This window comes from Lepeophtheirus salmonis, chromosome 3 (assembly GCF_016086655.4).
Source record: "Lepeophtheirus salmonis chromosome 3, UVic_Lsal_1.4, whole genome shotgun sequence".
Classification (NCBI taxonomy): Eukaryota; Metazoa; Arthropoda; class Copepoda; order Siphonostomatoida; family Caligidae; genus Lepeophtheirus; species Lepeophtheirus salmonis.
Genome location: NC_052133.2, coordinates 9,397,830 through 9,420,530, shown reverse-complemented (window position 1 = coordinate 9,420,530; position 22,701 = coordinate 9,397,830). Strand labels below are relative to the sequence as shown.

Genomic DNA, 22,701 nt, shown 5'->3' with positions numbered 1-22,701 from the left:
TTTTGTGAGTAGAACCTGAAGAGCACGCTTCTATAAACATAGATTTGTGGGTTGCCAAGATATTGATGTCTAAACTGGCTCTGGGTTTAAAATCACCACCTTGTATATATTATAATTGATTTTCTTCAAGATTGTTTGTATGATGACACACAACATATACAATACTACTCAAAAATAAAATAACACTACAAAAACCACACATACATTGATGATGAATACTACTATTTCATGTATTATAATAATATTAAAAGTCACTTCAGATTTGAATACATCAAAAAAAATAAAAAAAAAAAAAAAATGTTAGGTACTGAATATTAATGATTAAAAAAACAATTTATAAAAAGTATGTATAATATATATAAATGGCATATATATACTTAAGTATGATTAAAAACAAAGTGTGAATGAAATTTCAAAAAATATCTCTAAAGGCAATATTGTATAAAATAAATGCAAAGTAATGAATCAATCATTTTTAGTAAGCTCAAGGAGGACCAAATCCCTATTTCGTTCTTCTAGCAAGTACACGTGACCTTGACCATTTAATATCTGAGGATTCTTAGAGAGCATCATTTTGCTGGTACTCGTTTTCTGTTCTTTGATACTTAAATCAAAAACTTCCACGGCATTATAGTACGTCACCCAAAGTTTCCCTCTTGAATACGCAAACTGTCCAGAGATTGAGTTCCATTTGATATCTTGACGAGATTTATTACCACTTGAGTTCACAAATATCCCACGCTCTTGAAAGCAAAGGAGGAATTCATTATTATTGATTTGATACATAGCAATGGGATAGTTGTTGGAGAGTGTCATGGGGGATTCGTCCAAGTCCAAAAATTCTTCAACAGCAAAGTCATCTAAATCTATGTCGTATATTTTATCCGTTATGACCAAAACAGAAGATGAAGTAAATTGGAGACAGGAAGTAGGATTGTCTGTTGAAAATTTGTGAACCATTGTAAAGCCTTCATCATATTTGAAAATGGAGACTCGACAGTCGTCAACAGCACATAAATATACGTCCTTTTCTACGCTCCCCACACCGAATAAATGACAACTCTTGACTGTTGTTAAATTAATGGGATTAAAATCTCGAGAATGAATTCTGTCCATGTTTAATATCCCTAATTTACGATCATGCCCTGTTATTAAGACAATTTTGTTGATACTAAGAACAATTTCCATCTGATACACTGTGGAAGGAGATCGCTCAACAGGTGTAACAACGCCAGAGTGAACAAACAAAAATCCAGAGGAGGTACCGAGTAGCCAGGAGTCCTTCATCGGAGCTACACAATATACATTATAAGAAGGGTCTAAACAAGCAATTTCACAACGAGAAACATCTTCATCTTCATTACTATCTGAGTCACTATGATTCACTTTATCTTCGTATTTCATCCTTAAACTGATATTTTCAATTTCCTTAATCCACATGGCCTTATCCGTAAAGGATTTGGCCATAAAGTAATGAGTACTCTTAGAATTATTATAGCCGATTTTAAATACATGAGGTTGATCATAGGCAGTCGTATGAAGAAGTTCCGTGTACACCACGGAACTTTGAATATAAACAAATCCATTTGAAGGCATTAAATCAATTTTCTTCGTTTCCATTCCCTCTCCCTTGATGATGAGTTGATCATCCACTATTTTGACGTGAACAGACATCCAATATTTCCCACCTTGCTCGGGTATTTTTAAATAGCCTTCAAAGGGCTTTTCCTTCTTACCAGATGAGTTTTTCAAGACTGGAGCAAGAGTCTTAGGAAGCCCACAGTCGTCAGAAGACTTGTCCACACAATGAATGTGAACCGTTCGGTGACAATATTGACAAACGGAGGCTTGTCTACAGAAATGAACATCCCCGAAGCAGGTAGAACATTTTGTTACCTTCATGTTAGTTTGCGTAGTCCAGCGATGAGGAATAGAATGATTTGCTCTTTGATCATTAGGAGTAGGAAGGAATATATTGGCATTATCCTTAGTATGCGTTGATCGAAGCTCTCCTCGAACAGAATTGAGATCTTTAAGTAATTGACGATTCTTGTTCTCTTCAATCTTAAGTTTGTCCTTTAGAGCCTCATAAGGAAGAGCAACATTCATATTTTCTTTATCAGAGTATTTTTGATGACAAAAAACACCTTTACATTTGACACGCTTATTCAGCTTTGTCTGTAAATAGTCAATCAATTTCTCAAGCTGATTAATTTTAGTTATTAGTTCATGTTTTGTTTTTTTATGATTTGAAAGAATCTGGGACGTCTCCTCCTTTTCGTCTTGAATACCATCCTCAGCACGGGCTAAACGAATGCGAATATTTTCGTTCGTGGTAATCAAAACATTGTTCTTATCCGTAAGCTCATGAAAACGGGTCAAAAGATTAGAGTAAGATTCTTTCAGATCATTAAGAGCTATCGTTTTAGAGTTTTCTTCTCCGGATAAATTGGAGCATTTTGTCAACAAATCCTCCATTTGATATTTTAGGTCACTAATTGTGACTAAATGTTGTTCTTTAGAAGCGGTGAGTTCATTCAACCTAAGTCTAAGCTTGGTCTCTTCAGATTTATACAACGACTCAATTTCATCTAGTTTTGAGTTTGACTCCTTCAACTGACTGTTGGCAAATATTAACTTGGATTTAAGATCATTGATTTCAATTTTTAGCTGAGTAGTAGTAGACTCAATATCCTGATATTGGCCTTTGCTTTCAGCTAACTGGGATGTTAACTTTTCTTTCTGAGTTTCTAATTTCTCAATGACAGTTTCGAATTCTTTTGTTTGATCCTCCAACTCCAAACACGCCACTTTATAAATGTTAAGCTGAGTCTGACTCTCTCTATATTTGATCACTTCCTTTTCAGCCTTATCAAGTCGAGAGGTTAAACGCTCACAGTCGGACTCTGCTTTAGCTAATCGAAAACTAAGACCCTTTGCTTCAGAAGATTTTTTGGACAAATCTTCTTTCAATGTATTTACTTTTTCTTGTGACTCTTTAGCTTCTGAGAGCTCTCGCTTCAGCCCTTCCATCTCTAACTCATTTTTTTCAATTTGAGTCTTGAGAGTATTGGTCTCCTCTTCAAGTTTTCGTGCAGTATCTCTTTCCTCTCGATACATTTGTCGCAAATATGTAATGGTGTCTTTGTGCTCTTTCACTTGCTTATTAGCTATTCTCAGGTCCACCTTCATAAGATTAGCTTCTTTCACAGACTTATCAGCTTCTAATTCATACTTTTGAGATTCTTTTTTTTCTTTCGCCTTCATTTCCTTCTCCAAGAGCTCCTTTTCTCTCTTCAAATTATTTAGACTTTCATTCAACTTATGTCGCTCCTTAGTAAACCTGTCTTCCATTTCGACTTTGAGTAATTTTGCCTTTAAATTGTATTCACTTTCCCGCTCATCCTTCGTATTTTCAAAGTCAACCTTACTCAACTCAACCTCTTTCTTCATTTGTAAAAACCTTGACTTTTCTTCTTTGAAAGATTCACTTTCTTTCATTAATTCACTTTTCAACTTGGAGAGTCGATCCTCTTCTTGATTTAAGTTTGAGCGTAAGGTTTTCATTTTCTGCATTTCTTTTTCATGAATAGCCTTTAAACTGACATTTTCTTCATTTAACTTAACTTTATTTTTTTCATTTCTTCTTTTTGGGATATAATCTCCCTTTTCTCAGCCTCAAACATTTTTTTTTCATAACTCAATGCCTTCTTTTCATCTTCCAACTCAGAAGTTTTATCAACGACAATATTGTTAATGACTTTAACAGGTGAACAAGGGGGCTTTGCATTAATTTCTTCCTTTTGTCTCTCCACTTTCAACTTTAATGACTCGATTTCCCTCATTTGAGATTTTTGAACTTCTTCTTTTTTATATAAACTTCTTTCCATGGTCGTTTTTTCTCTTTCAAGAGCATCTTTCTGAGATTGAATTCGCCTTAAATCATCCTGAATCTCTAGAATAATACTTTCCTTATTATATATGACTTTATTAGAGTCTTCCTTCAAAATACTAATTTTACTCTCCAATTCCATCTCCTTCCTCTTGTATCGTTCACTTAATTCATCATTCTCAAGCTTAATCTTTTTAACTTCAGTTTCCAGACTTTTGGCCTTTCTTTCAGATTCATCCACACAAAATGATGCATCTTGTTTATCCATCATGAGACGCTCTATCTCACCTTGTAACTCGTTGTATTTCTCCAGCTCTTTCTTTTCATCTTTTTTACGATTGGCCTCGAAAACTTGAAGCTCTTCTTCATATTTAACACTCTGAGCACGCATCTTTTCTTCCAAGTCTTCAATTTCCTTATGAAGTGAGTCTAATTTGGCATCCTTATCCAATCCACTTTCTTTTAATTCATTTAATTGTATATTGGCTTCTTTCAAGTCGGCCAAAGCCACGTTGAGTTTGGAGGACTGTTCACGGATTTTAATTTTGGACTTTTCAACTTGAGACTCAAGAGAATATAATCTCTCCTTCAGACTATTGATTTCTTGATCCTTGGATTTGATTTCCATTAAGATATCCATTTTTTCGGACAAGAGTTGTTGCTCTTTTTGAGAAACGTCCTTTTTTTGAATGGATAAGATCCCCTTGAAGAGATTCATTTTGGGACTCAAGTGCAAGGATATGAGATTCATATTCTTGTACTTGAACGGACTTGTCCTTAAAGTTTTTTTTGAGATTTTCTAACTTTGATTTGAGATCAATGCACTTCTCTTTCAATTTGTTTTTGAGGTCCAAAGCATTTTCCAACTCTGAGGTGGATCTCTCCAGTTCCGAGAGGAGTTTTGCATTTCTCCTGGCGACTTCATGGGAATGTGAGTGCGCCGATTCCACTTCTGTTCGCATGCGCTGAATACGGATTTCCTCCCGTTCCTGCCATTGGCGCTTCACGTCCGTGAGGAGTTCGATGGCTTTCTCTTCGTTCGCATTCCTCTCTTCACGCTCCAAGGCGAGAAGACGCTCCAGGCGACTTACTGTGCGTCGGAGCTCCTCGGACTCCTTTTCGCACAACTTTTGAATCACGATGGAAGAGGACTCCAAACTCAAGCTGGAATCCTTGAGGAGGGAATCCGACAGCTTCTTTCGAAGCTCTTCATTTGACTTTTGAAGATCTTCCAGGACAAGGGAAGAGGAAGTCTGTCGCTTGAGCATTCTCTCATCAAGGAAACGAAATCCTTCCACTTTACAAAGAATTAAATTCGCTCCTTTTTCCGCCACAGGAATTCAAAATTCCTACATTCAAGAAACTGTTAGCTGTTCGCAGCTTAGAACTAACCCGCTTCCCAGCTTCCCAGCTACACACCTATTCACCTTAAAATTACATCCTTCTTTCTCTCTCACTCTCCGTCTCTCTTTCCCTATGTCCCATTTCTTTGTTTCTTTCAAAGTAACTCAACCTCTCACAGTATTTTTTCTTTAATAACTAGGGTGGAGATTATTATATCATTTTTCACAATCTGGGATTTATAACGTCTCAAAATGTTGTTGTTTTGTTTTGAAGATGACATTACTCATTGGCAAATTTTAAGCCGTTTAAAAAATATATATATTTAAAAGCAGCTGAACGGCCTTAAAGTCTTGAAAATGTACACCTTTTTATAAATTGATGTTTTTGTTTTAATAACATCTATGTACTGCACATTACAGCTTTTTATATTATTAAAATAAGAAATTCAGCTGAATAAAATTATTATTTAATACATTTTATAAGCTTTTATGTGGATTTAGTATTATCCGAACTAAAATGGATGGAGGCTTTTAGCTTATTTAGTGTTTGTTTATGTATCAGTCAAACAATTTATATATTTTTTACTTTGGTAAATCAAAAAGTGTGGATTTTGTTGACCTTGTTGTCCTTTTATTCTGACCATCATTAGAAGAAAAAATACCAATATAACCAAATTTTATAAAATAAATTAAAAAAATATGTACAATAAAAAGAGTTTACAAATAAAATTTGGTAAGATTCTCTTTAAAAAAGAAATAACCTCTTAATTTCTTAATTGGCCTCGAATGGCCAAGGGCAATTTGCAAAGGATATTTTTAGTTGAAAAGGAATATCTTGTGATCTTTAAAAATTAATGTCCACCCTATTATTCACTTAATATTATAGAAATTGTAAAGTTTGATATAAATTACCATACTATACCATAAATTTATCTATTTTATTAGTTTCAAAATGAGATCCCGTAGATAAACATTTTTGGGAAAGACTTTAACTTTTACACAACACTCCATATTTGTTGCGCACTATTAATAATCATATTAAGTATTCTCGACATCTTTTACCGACCTTTATCTACTCCTATCCCTAATATTTTTGATAAATACTATATATTAATTATAGTAACGGTCAACGGGCTCATGAATCATAGTTTTTAACATAAGGGTATCTTAAAAACTATAGCATAGAATATTTATATTCAGCTATAAAAGGTGGTGATCCTAATTTTGAATTTGAAATTAGCAGCTAGCAGCATGAGTGGCAGTTGGATTGGGGGGCAAGGTTGCGTGATATCAAAAGAAAACTATGTCACGTAAGTTGAATTTGTATAGCTCACTTAGAAGTAAGTGGTTGAAAAAGTGGGAGGGGTGTCAAGTTAAGTGAAGCATTACTTGCTTAGGGCGCTAAAACCTTCAAGTCTTGAAAGAAAAAAAAAATTATTATCACTATTCCGAGATATCTGTGGATGAGTTTCGCCCTCGGAAGCTTTTCTGATACACTCACTTAGAATGGGCTACGAGAAGGAAGAATACGAGAGGGATATCCATGATCAGGGGCCCCTCTTGGGGAAATCTGGGAAGTTGATGGACGAAGAGCGAGAAAAGCAATTGGCTTACGAGTATCTTTGCCGTTTGGAAGAGGTTCGTCGATGGGTGGAGTCCTGCATCCATGAATCTCTCCCTCTCCTACTGAGTTCGAATCCCAGCTACGAAATGGGATTCTCCTCGCTAAATTGGCTCACTTCTTCGCCCCAGAAGTGGTTTCCCTCAAGAGGATATTTGATCCCTTGGGCGAGAAGTATGAGGAGTCCGGACTCCACTTTCGACACACGGACAATATCAATCACTTTCTGAGAGCCTGTTCTGAAATTGGACTTCCGAGCATATTCACTCCTGAGACGACGGACGTGTACGATGCCAAAAACCTTCCTCGTGTCGTCTTCTGCCTCCACGCACTGAGTCTCTTTCTCTTCAAAATTGGAATGGCTCCCGAAATGATGGATCTGGGTGGAAAGGCGACGTTCACTCCGCAAGAACTCTCCCAAACGCAGGCTGCTCTCAAAGAGCTGGACTCTCCCATGCCACAGTTCCATCGCTTAAATAAAGACCCAAGCCTTGCTTCTCCGGTTCGTCTGCCTCGCATTGAAAATATTGATTCACATCAAAAATTACGCTCTGCTCTTCAAGACTTCGATCGGATTCAAGATGAGGCTATCGTCCGATATCATATGCGGTTTCGCAAAAATAGAGATCGTAATACTCCTTTGAGACCCGCTGAGATACAAAATATTATTGATGAAGTGAACGTTCTGGTTGAATTAGAAGAAGTCATTAAGTACAAAAAAGCGAATGACCTTAGGGAAGCTCTTGAACCTTGGAAACTTCGTGTTGATTTTGATGTGTCAAAGACTGAAATGTACTTGGAATTTCTCTATCATGCCCTCTTGGCTCTGGATGGAGAGGAAGAACTCAAGAAAGAAACGATTGAAGCAGCCATGATGGAGGCCAATAGGCGTGATCACGAGCATTCCTATAAGGAGTCTGTAACTCGGCTTAACGAAGCTTTACGAGGGGACGACATATCGGCTACTTTGGATTATCTGAGACGACTCGATGTTCCCTTTCATTCCTTTGCTGGAAATTTATATCATGATGAGCTAAGATATATATTAGTTGAAACGGGTAGGGATCTTAAAAGAGACTCTGTTCTCTCTTTGGTTCAGTTTTTGAATAATGTTGCATCTGTGAATCAAGCAGTTCGCTTTAGAAACGTGGAAGAGACGTGGAGAACTCTTACTCTCAAAAATACAAATATTGAGGATCTGGATTCAGACTTGAAAGAAAATTATTTGGAAGCTCTGAGTTGTGCATTAGAATCCAAGGATGGAATGTTGTTAACCCATTTTGAGATTCAAGATGCTGTTGATGCTGTGAATAAAAGTACATCGGATGATATAATTGAAGCCCTTCAAAATATAAACAGTGCTTTGAAAAGAAAAGATCCATCTCTTCTCTACAAAAGTCTGACCAATCCTGTATTAAAGTTGGAGACAATTGAAGAAGACGATGCTACTCATACTCTAGATCTCCTTGAACAAATTGCCGTTAATAGATCCATACTTGAACATGAAGAGTCAGAGATTTGGGTTGACAACGTATTTGATGCTGTACATCAAACCATTCAGCATACTAAAGAAGCAACGGATGCTGGATTTGCTCTTTCCATCGCTAACATGGCTATTCAACAAGGAGATCACGCTCATACTTTTGAGACACTTAATCATCCAAGTTTATTTTTAACGGATTATCTTATTAAGGAACACTCAAAGACATATCAAGAAAGACTCTTACAGAGATTCAATGAAAAAGAAGCGGAAGGAACCACACCTTGGGTTAAACATGCTCTGTCTGATGGACATGGCTTTGTATATTTAAATCTCAAGGAACACATTTACTCTTGGACTCAACCAGAAGAAGTACACTCTTCCTCAACATTTCTTGATTATCAAGATATCCTTGACATACTTGAACATGTTAATCGGCTTGGGGGTGTTATAAAAGACTACGATCAAGTGATAGTTGGACTTCAAGCTTGTATTCGTGGGTACATTATCCGACAACGATTGCTTTCTATGCTTCAACATTATTACGACAACGTGGACTCAATAATTAAAGTGCAAGCTCATGTGAGAGGTCACCAAACTCGTAAACGCTTCAAAGATGCTCTTGCACAATTACGTAGGAATCGCTCTCCAGTACTTAAACCCATTGCATCTTATTTGCCCTATGAAGAAGGTATAATCAAAATTCAAAGAGCTTGGCGTAAACACAAAAAGGCCATAGATCTACAAGCACTCATGAAGGTGGACACTCAAGGGAAAATCAACTTGAATGTCGTTCGAAAGTATTTATATCTTCTGGATCATAGTATGGAGGACTTTGATCAGGAATTAAATCTCCAATCTCTGAAAGGTAATATAACAAAAGTAATACGCTTCAATCAAAACCTAGAAAAAAACCTTGATGTAATGGACATCAAAATTGGACTTCTTGTGAAAAATAGGATATCTGTTGAGGAGGTTGTTGCGCATTCCAAAACCCTTAATCATCACAGCAACAACCATCATCGAGCATCTACCTTGAACTTACTACGGAATGATGACGACACCAATAATAACAACAGCAACAGCAATCATGGTTTAAAAGCCCTCAAGAAGGAAAGTAGAACTAAACTTGATGCCTACCAAAACCTATTTTATTATCTTCAAACCAATCCTCAAACGCTTGCTAAGCTCATATTTGCAATGCCTCAATTAAAGACTACCAAATTCATGGAGAGTGTTATACTGAGTTTGTATAACTTTGGAGCCAATCAACGTGAGGAGTATTTGCTACTTAAGCTTTTTCAAACTGCTCTAGAGGAGGAAGTGCGATGCAAGGTGGATAAGCCAAGTGATATTATTACAGGTCAACCAATGGTCATTAAAATGATTGTTAGTTTCTACAGAAATGGTGGAAAGGGATCGAATTCTCTCCGAGAAATGCTTGGTACTATAATCCTTCGTGTTTTAGAGGATAAAAATCTAAGCATAAATACGAACCCAGTTGAAATCTACAAGCAGTGGGTTAATTCTAAAGAATTTGAATCTGGTCAGGCTTCTGGAATGCCTTACGATGTCACTCCCCAAGAGGCTTTATCACATGAAGAAGTTCGTAAACGTTTAAATAGGTCTGTGATAAAATTGAAGCAAGTCACGACTATGTTTTTGGCTACAATCCTTAGTTCTCGTCATAAAATTCCTTATGGAATGCTTTACATGGCTCGAGTCCTGTATGTTTCTCTCAAAAAAAAGTTTCCCTCTATTCAGCAAAAGGAAATACTTAAAGTCGTTGGAAATCTTTTATATTATCGATTTATCAATGGGGCAATTGTTGCTCCTGATGCTTTTGATATAATTGGCGTGTCTGCTGATAATATCCTTAATAATGAGCAAAGAAGGAATCTTGGCTCTATCTCAAAAATTCTTCAATTTGCTGCTTCCAAAAAAGGCTATGGTGAAGAGAGCAGTCATTTGATGTGTTTAAATGGTTATATCATTGAATGTCATGAAAAATTTAAAAAGTTCTTCCTTCAATGCGTTGATGAGGTTGTTTCTCCAGAAGAGGAATTCAATATGGATCAGTACTATGAGGCTACCTTAATTGCCAAGCCTGTGATTTTTATTTCCCTTCAAGAAATAGTGGATACACATCAATTACTGTTAGATTTTCAAGATACAGTTGCTCCAGATACATCAGATCCCCTTCATGAGCTCCTTGATGATCTTGGAGATGGTGGACCAAGTCTATGTTCCCTTCTAGGGGTGGCAAGTGCTTCGACCAATGCTTCACTTGGAAATTTGGGAACCTCTGAAGTTTGTTTGACTTTAACTAACAAATTTGAGTTATCTGGTTTTGATCGATCGGATACTGAAGAACTTTTTATTAAAACTAAGCATCTTATTATGTCAATCCTTCCTTGTACAAAGGAGGGCAACTTAATTGGATGTCTAAAGTCTGAGACAACGCAGGAGTTTGAGACTCTTTACTGGCAGCTAGTGAATCAAAAGGAAGAAGAAGAAAAGGAAGCAACTCGTAACAAATCCATGCTTGATCACACGAACCCTTTTATCAATGATGAATGCCGATTACCTTTGGCCGACTGTAAGCGACAAATTCTGAAAAATTTAATGGTGTTAGAAGTAGCCGGTCTCGTTACGTCCAAGGATGGTTGTAAATCTCTCATTAATTCTATCATTAAATCTATTTTGAATCGTCGACAGTATCGACTTCGTCGTCAGAGAGAAATATTCCGTCTGAATTTGACGCTCAAGTCCCTTAAGCTTAAGAAGAAGTTCCTTGAAGAGCAAGTTGAATACTACGACACGTACCTCAAGCAATGCCTCAAAAACCTACAAGTAAATAAAAGACGAAGAGTACATTTTCAGCAACCTCTCAAAAAGTCATCTCCATCTAGTAATAGTCAAACTGTCTCTGAGTCTCATCATCATCATCGTTGGGGTACTCGTATGAAGTCTCGCTCAACACTTCGATATTCCGCTAGTCGACTACATGAAAAGGGAGTCCTTTTAGCTATTGATGGACTGCCTCCAAGTCAGTTCAAAAATGTTCAATTCGAAATAGTTCCTACAGAGAATGATGGAGTGTTTGAGGTTCATGCAAAATTTATGGGAGTACGCCTTGAGCATGTGGATGTCAACATTCAAGATTTGTTACAATTTCAGTATGAAGGTGTGTCTGTTATGAATATGTTTGGGAAAGCTAACATTAATGTCAATCTTCTATTACATTTCCTCAACTCCAAATTCTACGGAAGGAAAAAATAAAGTATCTTTCTTTTTTTTACTTCCCCCCTCCCTCCCTTATTATATTTTAGATTAATATATTATATAAATTGAATGAAAATTCCTAATAATGATTTTTGAGTATTAGGCACTCATGTCCAAAATATATATACATCAATCAATCAAACTACTAACTACTTTTCAAATAGTAATTGATTTATTCGCTTTCATTCATTCAAGGCAAATGAAGTACTATTTCATGCATTATTTTTTCCATAGTAACCGTTATAAAGTAACTCATATTTTCCATTTTATTTTTTTGTAATAAAGTTTATTTGAAATACAATTTTGTATTATATTTATGTATATACCTATGTAGATATCAATCATACTGCGGAAGTTTTGTGTGTGTATCTCATTCTTTAAACCAAGGATGTCCAACCTTTTAATATAGTAGGCTGCATTGCCACTTGAAATATCTCAAGTACCCGCGGAACCTATGAAACTAAATTTTATGCTATATGGCTTAATAAAACAAAACTATTAAATACATATTTATTTCAAATTTAGACCAAATCTTATTTTTCAAAGCAAAACTCCATAAAAAAGGCCAAAAAATCCTCTGCTGCATAATTTGATCCAATAGCCTTCTTTTTTTTTATATAAGAAATCATTAAAAAAAAATTATGCTGTTTTCTCATAATTTTTCAAAAAATACTACTTGAAGTGATAAAGTAGTGAGCCGCTTTTAAATATTAAGCCGACTGCAATTCGGCCTGTGAGCTACGTGTTGGATATCCCTACTATATATATTTATGAATGACTATAATCAATATACTCTTAGTTATATAGTTTGTTCAAACCGAATTCAATTTGAGCCCCAATTTTTGCAAACTAGAGCATATTCCAAGCACTCGAGAATAAATTAATTTGAATTTCGAGGTCAGTTCAATTTTTCTGACCGTATCATATCACACATCGTTTCTTTTATAGTATCACGCAACGTTTACCTCAAAAAGAACGAAAAATGGCCTGAAATCACTCTTCAAGGCCCAAGTTTAAAGTCGCTCTCCAAACAGCTCTTGTCTGTTCTTTTCCTGCTTAATTATCCAACCTTAACCTAACTTACAGTATAGCTTAAAGGACACGAGGGAGGGGACTTGAGTCCTTAGGTGTTGCTTATTGTTGTTCTGAACGTCGATTGGCTTAATGATAATTAATTAACTCCTTTTAAGCTATAAACTAATCCCAAATATTGTTGAAAAATAATTCCATAGTTTGGAAGTATTGACTAACAACTACCATCTGATTTTGGGTCTTTTTTCTGTTTCCTTTTGGGGGGAAGTTGCGTGGTAAAATAAAAGTAACGACGTGAGGAACAGCAAAAATTTGTTCATTGTCGCCAAATATAATTATTCATTACTAATGACATATAGCCATAGATGAAAATAATATAATAATAGAAGAAGGCTGGCTTTTGTAGCTCTTACCTGTATATATGTATTTTATTTTGCCAAGTTATTATCACTATTCTTGAAGAATGAACATAAAAGTATAAAGTAATCACTAGTGTGTGAAAGACGTAACGTAACAATGATAATTTGTCGCAGAGTTATAAGTGTACGCCCTTATTGGACACAGAGTACAATGGATAATCGATATCGAAGTAATTCCTGCTATATCATTGCTTGATACGGAGTGGGGTTTGTGTTGATTTCCTTCATCTCATAACTACTCGAAGTTAATCTAATAGAACGCTACTCTTCTCCCAAACATTCTTCAAATTGTCAAAGTGACCACATTAATTTTCGATTCTTTTTAAGCATACTAGCAGATCATATTATTTTCAATTATGGTAATCACATAGGGTAAATATTCTTCCTTCAACTTCCAGCTATTCGAAGCAAGTAGTAATTTGCCATCCCAATTTAAAGCTACTACGTCTTGGGCCTTGTCTTTAAAATCAATTTTATAGCTTTAGCTTGATCTTTTCATCGTTTATCCCGAATTCTTTCGATGGACGACTTAGTAATCGAAATTCACGAATATTTAACTGCAACTGTTTAATGGAGCTCTTAACTTTGATGATAAGTGGAAGATCATTCGAATTTTCAGATTTGATAGAATCTGTTGTATATAATTACCTATGAGTAAAACACTAATTAATATCTCAGACTTGTCACCATTTTCTATTTATTAATTATACGTCTAGTTAAAAGAGAGGCACACACGCTACTAAAATAAAGAGTTCTTTTTAAGATATAAAATAATGTGATAGAAAAAAATGGTAAAGTAAGCCTACTTAATACTATAAGTAAAATACATAACAGAATCAAGAGTTAAATAATTAGAAAACCTTATCGTTTTCAGCCAAGGTTGTGCCCTGTTCAGGTTCTATCGGTTCTTTCATTTAACACTTCTGGTCTCGGTCCTGGTTCTATTATATATAACCTTAGTTTTGGTAACATAAAGAAGTACCTAATAAATAATCATGAGTAACAAAATAAGTTATTTAATGCTTGATCTATGTATGCCATGTCTTGGATTGTATTGTTGCCCCTGATTAACATATTTGTACAAGTTCAGACACGAGTAAAAAGGTAGTACGAGTTTTATTATTATCGTTGTTGCTGAGTGATACAAAATCAAGTTAGAATTTGGGACACTCTTGTTGTTGTCGATCATGTTATAGAAGATATTCAATTGATTATTCATTTTCAAACATTCTTGGAAAATAATTGAGAGGGATGGAGGAACATCATGTAACAAAGTAAAGTAAAGTAAGTCGACTTAATACTATAAATAAAATCCATAGCATCAATTAATTGAGCTGGGGGCGAAGTTGATTAATATGCCTTGTCTTGACTTGGGCCCGGATTCTCACTGTCCAGATTGGTTCGCCAATCTTGCTCACTAGGGTCCCCAGAACCCATTTGTCCTCACGTTTAGGGTAACTTTTACACCAGACCTTCATTCCTTTGGTGTAGCCTCTATCATTTACAATAGGGAACCTGATGCAGGTTTCCGTAAAGGTGGTCTATAGGAGGCAATGAAACCATCTAGGTGGATTCGTATTGGACTAGTTAACAGAAATTTAGCTGGAGTTCGCCCACTATTGAGTGGTGTAGAGCGATATGAGAAAAGCAATTCATCTAGGGAGTTATTGGGTTTTTTTTAACCATGTCCTTCATGTTAATTCTAACTGCTCTTTCTGCCTGACCATTCGATTCAGGGTGAAATAGAGGCAAGAGCGTGTGCTTTACTTCCCATTCGCTCAACTTTGATTTGAACCATGAAGCACTGAACTGAGGTATATTAACTGAGTGGGCAATTCGAGGTAATCCAAACCTTGTGAACCACGAAAATAATTGCTGGAGTGTCGATTCAATGGAAGTACTTGACATCTATTTGGATCACGATTCCATCAGCACCAGAACATCTCTACCGTTTACTTTGGCATAATCAAAATGAATATGCTCCCAAACATCGGTAGGAGTAAAGGGAACGTATTATGACGAAGACGAGGAGGTGTGTATCTGCCAAATTTTGAAGGCTAAGACGTAGTAGCTGATATTTTCATCGATACTGGGCCACCAAAATTTCTGGCACGCTATGTTCTTCATTTTCACAATGCCGCGGTGTGTCGGGTGCAGTTCCTCCAAAAACTTATGTCGCAGAGACTTGAGGACCCAGCATCCGAATACCTCACAACAGAAACTCATTCTTGATAGAGAAACAATTCCTCTGCCTGAAGTAGTCTCTTGAGTATACTTTGGACCAATCCCCAGACTTTGCAGCATTCGTGGCTCGACGTTGTTTGTTGTCGTCAGCATAATCCTTCAAAATGCCCTCCTCACAAGAGCATGAGGCAGTTAAGAGGTTACACATCACCATTTCAACTTCGTCTTCGATGGGTTCATCAAATGTGCCACGAGAGAATGCATCAGCGTGAGAGATCTCTGATCCTTTGACGTGTTTGATTTTGAAGTTGAACATGGATAACTTGACAGTAAAACGAGCTAATCTTGCAGTGACAACTTGCGGGAGTTCCTTTTTCGGACTCAAGATGTACTCCAAGGGCTTGTCGTCAGTCTTGATTGCAAAAGTACGACCTAGTAGATAACTCTCGAACTTTGAAAGTTCAAACATGATAGCTGTTGCTTCTCAATCGATCTGAGAATAATTTTTCTCAGCCTGAGATAGCTTATGGGATGCAAATGCGACAGGACGTTCTTTATCTTGATCCAATTGGGATAGTACCGCAACAAGTCCAAGCTGTGATGCATCCTTAGTTACAGCTAGCTGACGAGATGGGTCATAATGCATAAGACAGTGGTTTCTGACACTCCTTTCTTGATGGAAATAAAACTCTGCTCAAACAAGGGGATCACATAATTTCAACACTACCTTTGGTGAGCTCATATAATGGAGTCGCAGTAGAAGATAGGTCTTTCAAGAAGTGCCTGTAAAATTGAACTAGATCCAAAAACAATCTGACTTCTACAGCAGAGCCTAGGATATGAAAATTAATAAGCAGATGAATGAGCTCAGGGTCCATTGAGCGGCCTTATTCCGAGACTTTGAATCTAAGGTAGGTTAATTTAGGACTTGCAAAAATACATTTGTTCTTATTAAGCAATGCACCACCAGCACGGATACGTTCATACACTTTACGTAGTGTCGATAAATGCTCGGATTGGGTCTTTGAGTAAACAAGAAGATCATCGATACAAACTTTAACATTAGGTATGCCATCAAAATGGGTCTTTCTTGGGCTGTTTGTATTATAGCTGGAGCTGAAGGTACACCATAAGACAGTACATTGTACCTGAACAACCCAATAGGGGTTCTTTCATTTCACCGCTTCTGGTCTCGGTCTTGGTCCTATTTTATATAGCCTCAGTTTTGGTAACGAGTAAAAAGGTTGTCCGATCTTAATTATTATCATTATTGCTAAGTGGTACGAAACTCAAGTTGTCGAGTTGGAAATCATCAAAATATGGATTCGATTCCAAATCGAGTTGCATTTATCGAGTCTAACTCCCACTTCTGTTAGAGATAATGGCAATGCTCTTATATTAGTCAATAAGAGAAGCTAGAGTATGGGATTTTGAAAATAATTTTTTATTATTTTTTTTTTAAAATTATGACAGACGGATCATTTCACTGGATTCACATCTGAAAATGGAATTAACATTTTTGTTTTGTAGTACAATTTTGCATAATATAATTATAGAAAAAATTATCTTTGTTTTAAAAATATAACTTTTTTTCTTGGAAAATAGTTTTTCGTAAAAGTTATAACAAAATTAATTATGACAATACATTTATATTGCCTCATAAGAATTCCTCGTTTTAAAGAATAGGAAAAATATTATTTTCTTTGCATAATTAATTAGTCTACTATACTAGTAATATTATGACCAATGAGTAATGGATTTCCATAATAATTATTGATATAGGTCATGAGTGTTATAATGCATTATAATTCCCAGCCAGCTTTTTTAACGACTCTCAACTGTCAAAAGGGAAAGCACAAATTTGAAATAAATAAAAAAGTCATAATTTATTCTTTTTGAAAAATAAACTATGTAATTAGCTATTTCATACTAATGCTCGATTGCTCTAAACATTTTGAAGAAAATCAGGAATAAGGAATTCCAAAGGGAAGGAAAAGGCTTCACTCTCAAGCCATTCCAACATTGTTTAAACATCTAAAACTTAGACTTCCAAGGCTCACCAAAAACTCCAACAAATCCATTTTCATTCTGGAGAACAATGGTGATGCTAAGCAAATTTAATAATTAAAAAGATCTCAAGCAACTTTTTTTATCTAAATTTCATGGAAAAAAAGATCTCCACAATTTCAGGATCATACATACTTTACTCCTTATTTGGAACCTCCTACTTCCGAAAATGAAGAAATAGACTTATTGGACATGGATTTAATTTCATCAACAATAGAAGATGGAAACTTCTTATAATGGTAATTTTGTTTTTGTATTAGTTACTTTTTTTTTAAATAATGATTGTTTTATACGTATTACAGATATTTCTTCTGAGGTAAAACATCTAAAGGATATTAATACCAACTTACAAATCCAACTTGGAGTCTATGAAGCAGATTAAAAAAGAAGTTGAAGGAGAAAGATGTCAAAATTCGGGATACAGAATCAAAGTTTAAGTGTTTAGAAATGCACCTATCTTCGGTATTTAATTCAGACCAGATAAAAATTTTAAGTCGCAAGTCTTCACCTTCCAAAATCCGCCTTTGATCTAATAAAACCATCGATAATTCACTTCAGTTAAGATTCACATGTGGTACAAGTGGCTTCTAATGCTTCTAAATAAAGGATATCCTCTACTTAGTAACCGAACAATACAAAGAAATCTTAAGCGAGTTGATTTTTAACCTGGGATTCTTGGTTCTATAATGAACTTACTCTCCCTTAAGACTATATGCATGGACGAAAGTGAATGAAAAGTATTGTGGAGTTGTCATGGATGAAATGTCTATAAAATCGGCTTTGGAATACGATGTTGGTGATCAAGTTGTGAGAGGATATGATACAATACAATTGTCGAGTGAAGAGATACCCTCACATGCTCTTGGGTTGCCTTAGTGGGAGTGAAGAGTAGATGGAAGCAGGTCGTTGCCTATCATTTAACTGGATCAAATGTTTGTTCAAAGACCGCTGTTGAAGTTTTAAAAGAAATTATTTCTACTAGTCAAAAACATGTTTTGAAGATTACTCAGATTACATCGGATATGGGACTTAGTAATCAGGGTGTCTAGAAGGAACTAGGAATTTTAATCAAGAAAAATGAAATCATGAATAAAATTCTTAGTCTCATCTATTCAGTGACTGACATATTCGTCTTTGCAGATGTACCTCATTTATTAAAAAATCTTCGTAATCATTTGATTAACGGTCAGAATATTGTATTGGCTCCAAAAATAGTTTCTATTTACAACTTACCTTCACCTTTAATATCATTGCAACCTTTTCGGGATTTAATAGTCTTTCAATGTGATTGAGAGCTTAAACTCCTTTCTTGCCTTTCTACTAAAAATTTATACCTTCTGATTCACGCAACTGGCAGTGCTCTTGTTTTTTGATCGAGAAATTCGATTATCCTACGACTTATATAATTACAGCGTGGTTTTGTGAGCAAGTTGGTCGTTGGTTTGACTTAATGACTTCAAGGTCCTTAGGGAACTGCTTTGAGTAAGTCCAAAATAGATAAGTATGAATCATCAGTCCAATTTCCACAAGATTTCTGCAAAATCATCCTATCTTTAACCATTGGTGATGGTCATAAGCCTACTTTGAAACCCGTTCGAAAGGGAATAGTTTTATTGACTACCTCATTTCTCAAGCTTGTTTTGCATTTGTGTTTGGTTCGAGATTCACCCAAGATTGCCTCAAACACAATAAAATTATTTTTTTAGTATTCATGCGTGGTATTCAATTTCTTATTGGGCCATTTGATATCTGTCACTAGAGGGCGCTGAAATCTCGTGACGTAATTCTTCTTATAGGGCTCTGACAATTCCTTATTAATTCCTTCCTGTAAATAAAGAGACTAAAAAGGAAAGAGGAAACAAAATGGCTGAAATTAAAAGTACACAAAAAGTATATACTAGGGTCGTTTGAAAAGTTCGAGCAAAGTCCGAGAGATGGCACTATTGGCGGGTATCAAGGGTATGTTTAGTTAGTAGCATCTCTTTAGTTAGTAGCATTTCTGTTTCATTCGTTTGAAGAGAATCGACTGGAAAGATTACAAGGAATAATCCTCATCGACAACTTTACAGGTGCATATTATTCAGTTATTCGGTTAATATATTTCTGTTTGGCATTCGTTTGAATCGGAGAATCGACTGGAAAGATTATGGCGGTTGTTTCTTTGGATTTGCAAGGAATAATCCTCATCGACAATCTCGAAAAGGGTAAAACAGGAAAAAAGGTCCAAAATGAGTTACTGGTTAAACAATTTTTTGAAACCATCGAATGGTGCATGAACGTTGTTTACTTATATTAGTTTGTAAAAAAGCATGGCGACCCTTTCTGTGAAACCATGGAATGGTTGTCTTATATTAGTTTGTAAAAAGCATTCTAATATTATTTAATAACAATAAAGGTGTATGTTACTCACATAAAACACACTGTGAAAATTCCTCTCAGCATGTACCATTTTTTAAACAAGAAGTTACAGACTGTCACATCATCTTATGGGTAATATATAATTTTTAGTTTGCTCATATTCCACGTGACGTCAGCATTGTCTGGACTCATCCCTCAGTCCACATTTCGACTCCGACCTCCCCCTCAATACTCCATAAGAGTAAACCTTCTGTACATAATGAGACTTTAGAGCAGAGATGTCCAATCCGTGGCCTGTATGCCAAATTGCGGCCCACATAATATTTAGGTGCGGCCCACTACTCATTCTCATTTCAAGTAGTATTTTGTAGGAAAGTTGTCACAATATCATCAAAACGCGTAGAACTCACATATTACGTAAAAACATTGAAAAATATATTAAGTCATTTTGTATTTTCTGATACTCTAACAGGGTTGCCAGATTGGCCTTTTTTTGAATCAGTTTGTCCTTTAAAAATTGGAGTTTGCCTTCTTTTATATTTGGCCTAAAGGAGAAATAAATTTGTATTTTATAGTTTGTCTTATGTAGCCATTTTTCATTAAATTTTAATTATTAGGTTCTGCACCCCAATAAATATTTCAAGTGTGGCCCATAATATTAAAAGGTTGAACATCCCTGCCTTAAACCTTTCATCTACTTTATAGTTTCTCCAATGGGTCTAATATTTTGATAGAGACGAAATTCCACTCCTCCTACTCCAATAAAATATTCCTTGCGTCGCTTCACTGAGTGAAGTTATTTTTAACTTTTTCCCCATTTTGTAGTATAAAGAAGGAATTTTCTTTTCCTTAGCAGTTGTCTTTATTATTTAATCCTTTCTTAAATAGATTCAATTATATTCCAATCCTGTTTGGACGTTCGTGTGTGATCATAAAATCACGGAGCGTAAACCTGAAGATTTGTTACAGAGTTATAATTGTAAGTCCTTGTTGGACTAAGAGTAGAATTGGAGATCGACATCGGAGTAATTCTAGCAAATTTCCTTGTTTATCCTTTTCTCCTTCCTCTCTTGTCACAGCTGATTGTAGCTGATCTAATGAAACGTCATGAACATTATTATTTCTCTCCTCCAAAATATTCTTCAAATTGTCAGAGTTACCATGATGATTTTCGGCCCATTCTACTCTGGATTTTCATCATGGGTAACACATATAAAAGGAGTTATTGCTTGAAAAAAAGAGGCAACGTCATTTTTTACTCCATTCCTTCAAGAGGGGAAATAAAGGAAACAAGCTAAGCTGCATGCTTGATTATTACATGTCGTTGTTGCATAAAACTTGCCCTGCCGGGTTGTAAAAATAAAAGAAAACGAAAATAAACGTGGTAATCCTGACAATTTGAAGAATATTTGGAGGTGAGCAGCTTAGCTGTCATGACGTTTTATTAGCTGGCAGCCATGAGAGGAAGGAAATAAACATAAATCCCACTTTGTATCTAGCAAGTACATATAGGCAGGAATTAATCGATCATCCAATTATACTCCGAGTCCAACGATAACTTACAACTTATAATTATCCATTTTTCATTAGCACATGCACTAGTTATTACTTTGTACATAGATGTTCCCTTCTCAAGTATTAAATAATAATGATAAATCTTTAGGGGGGAAAAATGTCCTTTTGAGATTACCAATTAGAAAAAGCCCCTCCCGCTTTTTGTTAAACATTATATAGACCTCTAACCATAGCCGTTCGATCCTAGATGTTGATATGATCGACTTATAATCCTTTTATTAGTCCAAGATTTATGGCATTCCTTTCGTATGCACACAAACCTTCAAAAAACCCTAAACTTTGATATCCCTCCTGAGATGAGGATGGCACGAGATTCTTCAAGTCCTTTATGAACTGTAGAAGTGGATAAAAGTCAATTCATTATGATTATTAGCCCTCTGTATAATAATTGTAATTGTTTTACAACATGTGATAAATGGGGTTCCCTAGATAAACTCACAAAACCTAGTCATTACTGAAACATTATATTTTATATTATACGTACTAAAAGTACAAAAAAAAATCTTTTATAAACCTACACCTTATCATTCATAATAAATATAACACCAGCCATAAGGTAGAAGGATTTTGTGTGGATCACATTTGTATACAAATTGACAAACAATCGTCAATTTGTATAATCAAATTAATCTTATTCATCACTTGACTGTGTCATAAATTGCATTTACCGAGTGGTCCATTAAAATCTGAACACTGATCAATTTTAAACCGCAACAAGATATAATTAGCAATTGAATTTCAACGAAATTAAAGCTATAATTAGATGTCTCTGAGCACTTAATCATTAATGTGGCCACCCTCAGCGGCAATGATGGCACTCGCTGCGGATAATGGATGAAGAACGGTGAAAGCCTTTCCCTTAACATGCATCCAAAAAGTGTAGTCAAGAGGGGTAGTATCAGGGCTGTAGGGTGGCCAAAAGTGCCAAAAAAGAGTTCAAAATAACGCAAAAGACTAGTTTTAAATAACTCAAAAGACTAATTCAAAAGAGCCTTGCAACGGAGGAGATGGGTTTCTTTCATTGCGGGTGTTAAAAGTAGCATCTCCACCCTCACAAAGCCCTTTCCATCCACTCTTTTGATAGCTATCTGGACAATCTGGTGTGAGACCCCGATATCTCTTTTATGTCCCCTCAAGGACTTGAGGGGATTGGCCTGGGAAGTTTTCTTTAACTCCTTCGTGTCCAGTTTGACGTTATTGAAAGATCCCTTCTTCCTCTCCAACATTTTGAACTTGCTGACGGTGTAGACTGGTCGTCCTGGAGACGACCAACTGCTCGGATTGCGGGAATATAAATTCATCAATCACATTCAAGAGTTATTTTCTCGACTTGTACGTAAGCTAAAGAGCTCACGTCTGTTCTGTTTTGTAACTAATTATTTATGCTTTGTTATATGGAAATATGAGTTATTTTCAATCACTCAACCTTAATTGACTATTGATTC

At 35.7% G+C, this 22,701-nt stretch overlaps 3 protein-coding genes across 3 annotated transcripts; 1 reads left to right on the top strand and 2 right to left on the bottom strand.

The window, feature by feature from the left end:
• Nucleotides 1–201: 201 nt before the first annotated feature.
• Nucleotides 202–3,576, bottom strand: LOC121114199 (citron Rho-interacting kinase). The gene has a single exon (XM_040708077.1). The coding sequence runs from the start codon at nucleotides 3,574–3,576 to the stop codon at nucleotides 466–468; it is 3,111 nt and encodes a 1,036-aa protein (XP_040564011.1). The 3' UTR covers nucleotides 202–465.
• LOC121114200 (uncharacterized) lies at nucleotides 202–5,160 on the bottom strand. The gene is made up of 2 exons (XM_071886845.1): nucleotides 4,718–5,160; nucleotides 202–4,668 (listed from the first exon to the last, which is right to left on the bottom strand). Exons 1-2 carry the CDS (start codon nucleotides 5,158–5,160, stop codon nucleotides 3,618–3,620), a joined length of 1,494 nt encoding a protein of 497 aa, XP_071742946.1. The 3' UTR covers nucleotides 202–3,617.
• A 1,455-nt stretch (nucleotides 5,161–6,615) lies between these two features.
• On the top strand, nucleotides 6,616–11,934 carry LOC121114201 (ras GTPase-activating-like protein IQGAP1). The gene is given in 2 exon segments (XM_040708079.2): nucleotides 6,616–6,913; nucleotides 6,916–11,934. Coding segments are annotated over 2 exon segments (4,875 nt in total). The 5' UTR covers nucleotides 6,616–6,741; the 3' UTR covers nucleotides 11,619–11,934.
• Nucleotides 11,935–22,701: the final 10,767 nt, after the last annotated feature.

What these genes read in the sequence shown, in the direction of transcription:
- LOC121114199 (XM_040708077.1), bottom strand. Translation starts at nt 3,576, where the DNA reads ATGCAGAAAATGAAAACCTTACGCTCAAACTTAAATCAAGAAGAGGAT.
- LOC121114200 (XM_071886845.1), bottom strand. Translation starts at nt 5,160, where the DNA reads ATGCTCAAGCGACAGACTTCCTCTTCCCTTGTCCTGGAAGATCTTCAA. An exon ending in AAAAACAAATTGAAAGAGAA is followed by an intron (nt 4,669 to 4,717) that starts GTGCATTGATCT and finishes AAAAACTTTAAG; the next exon opens with GACAAGTCCGTTCAAGTACA.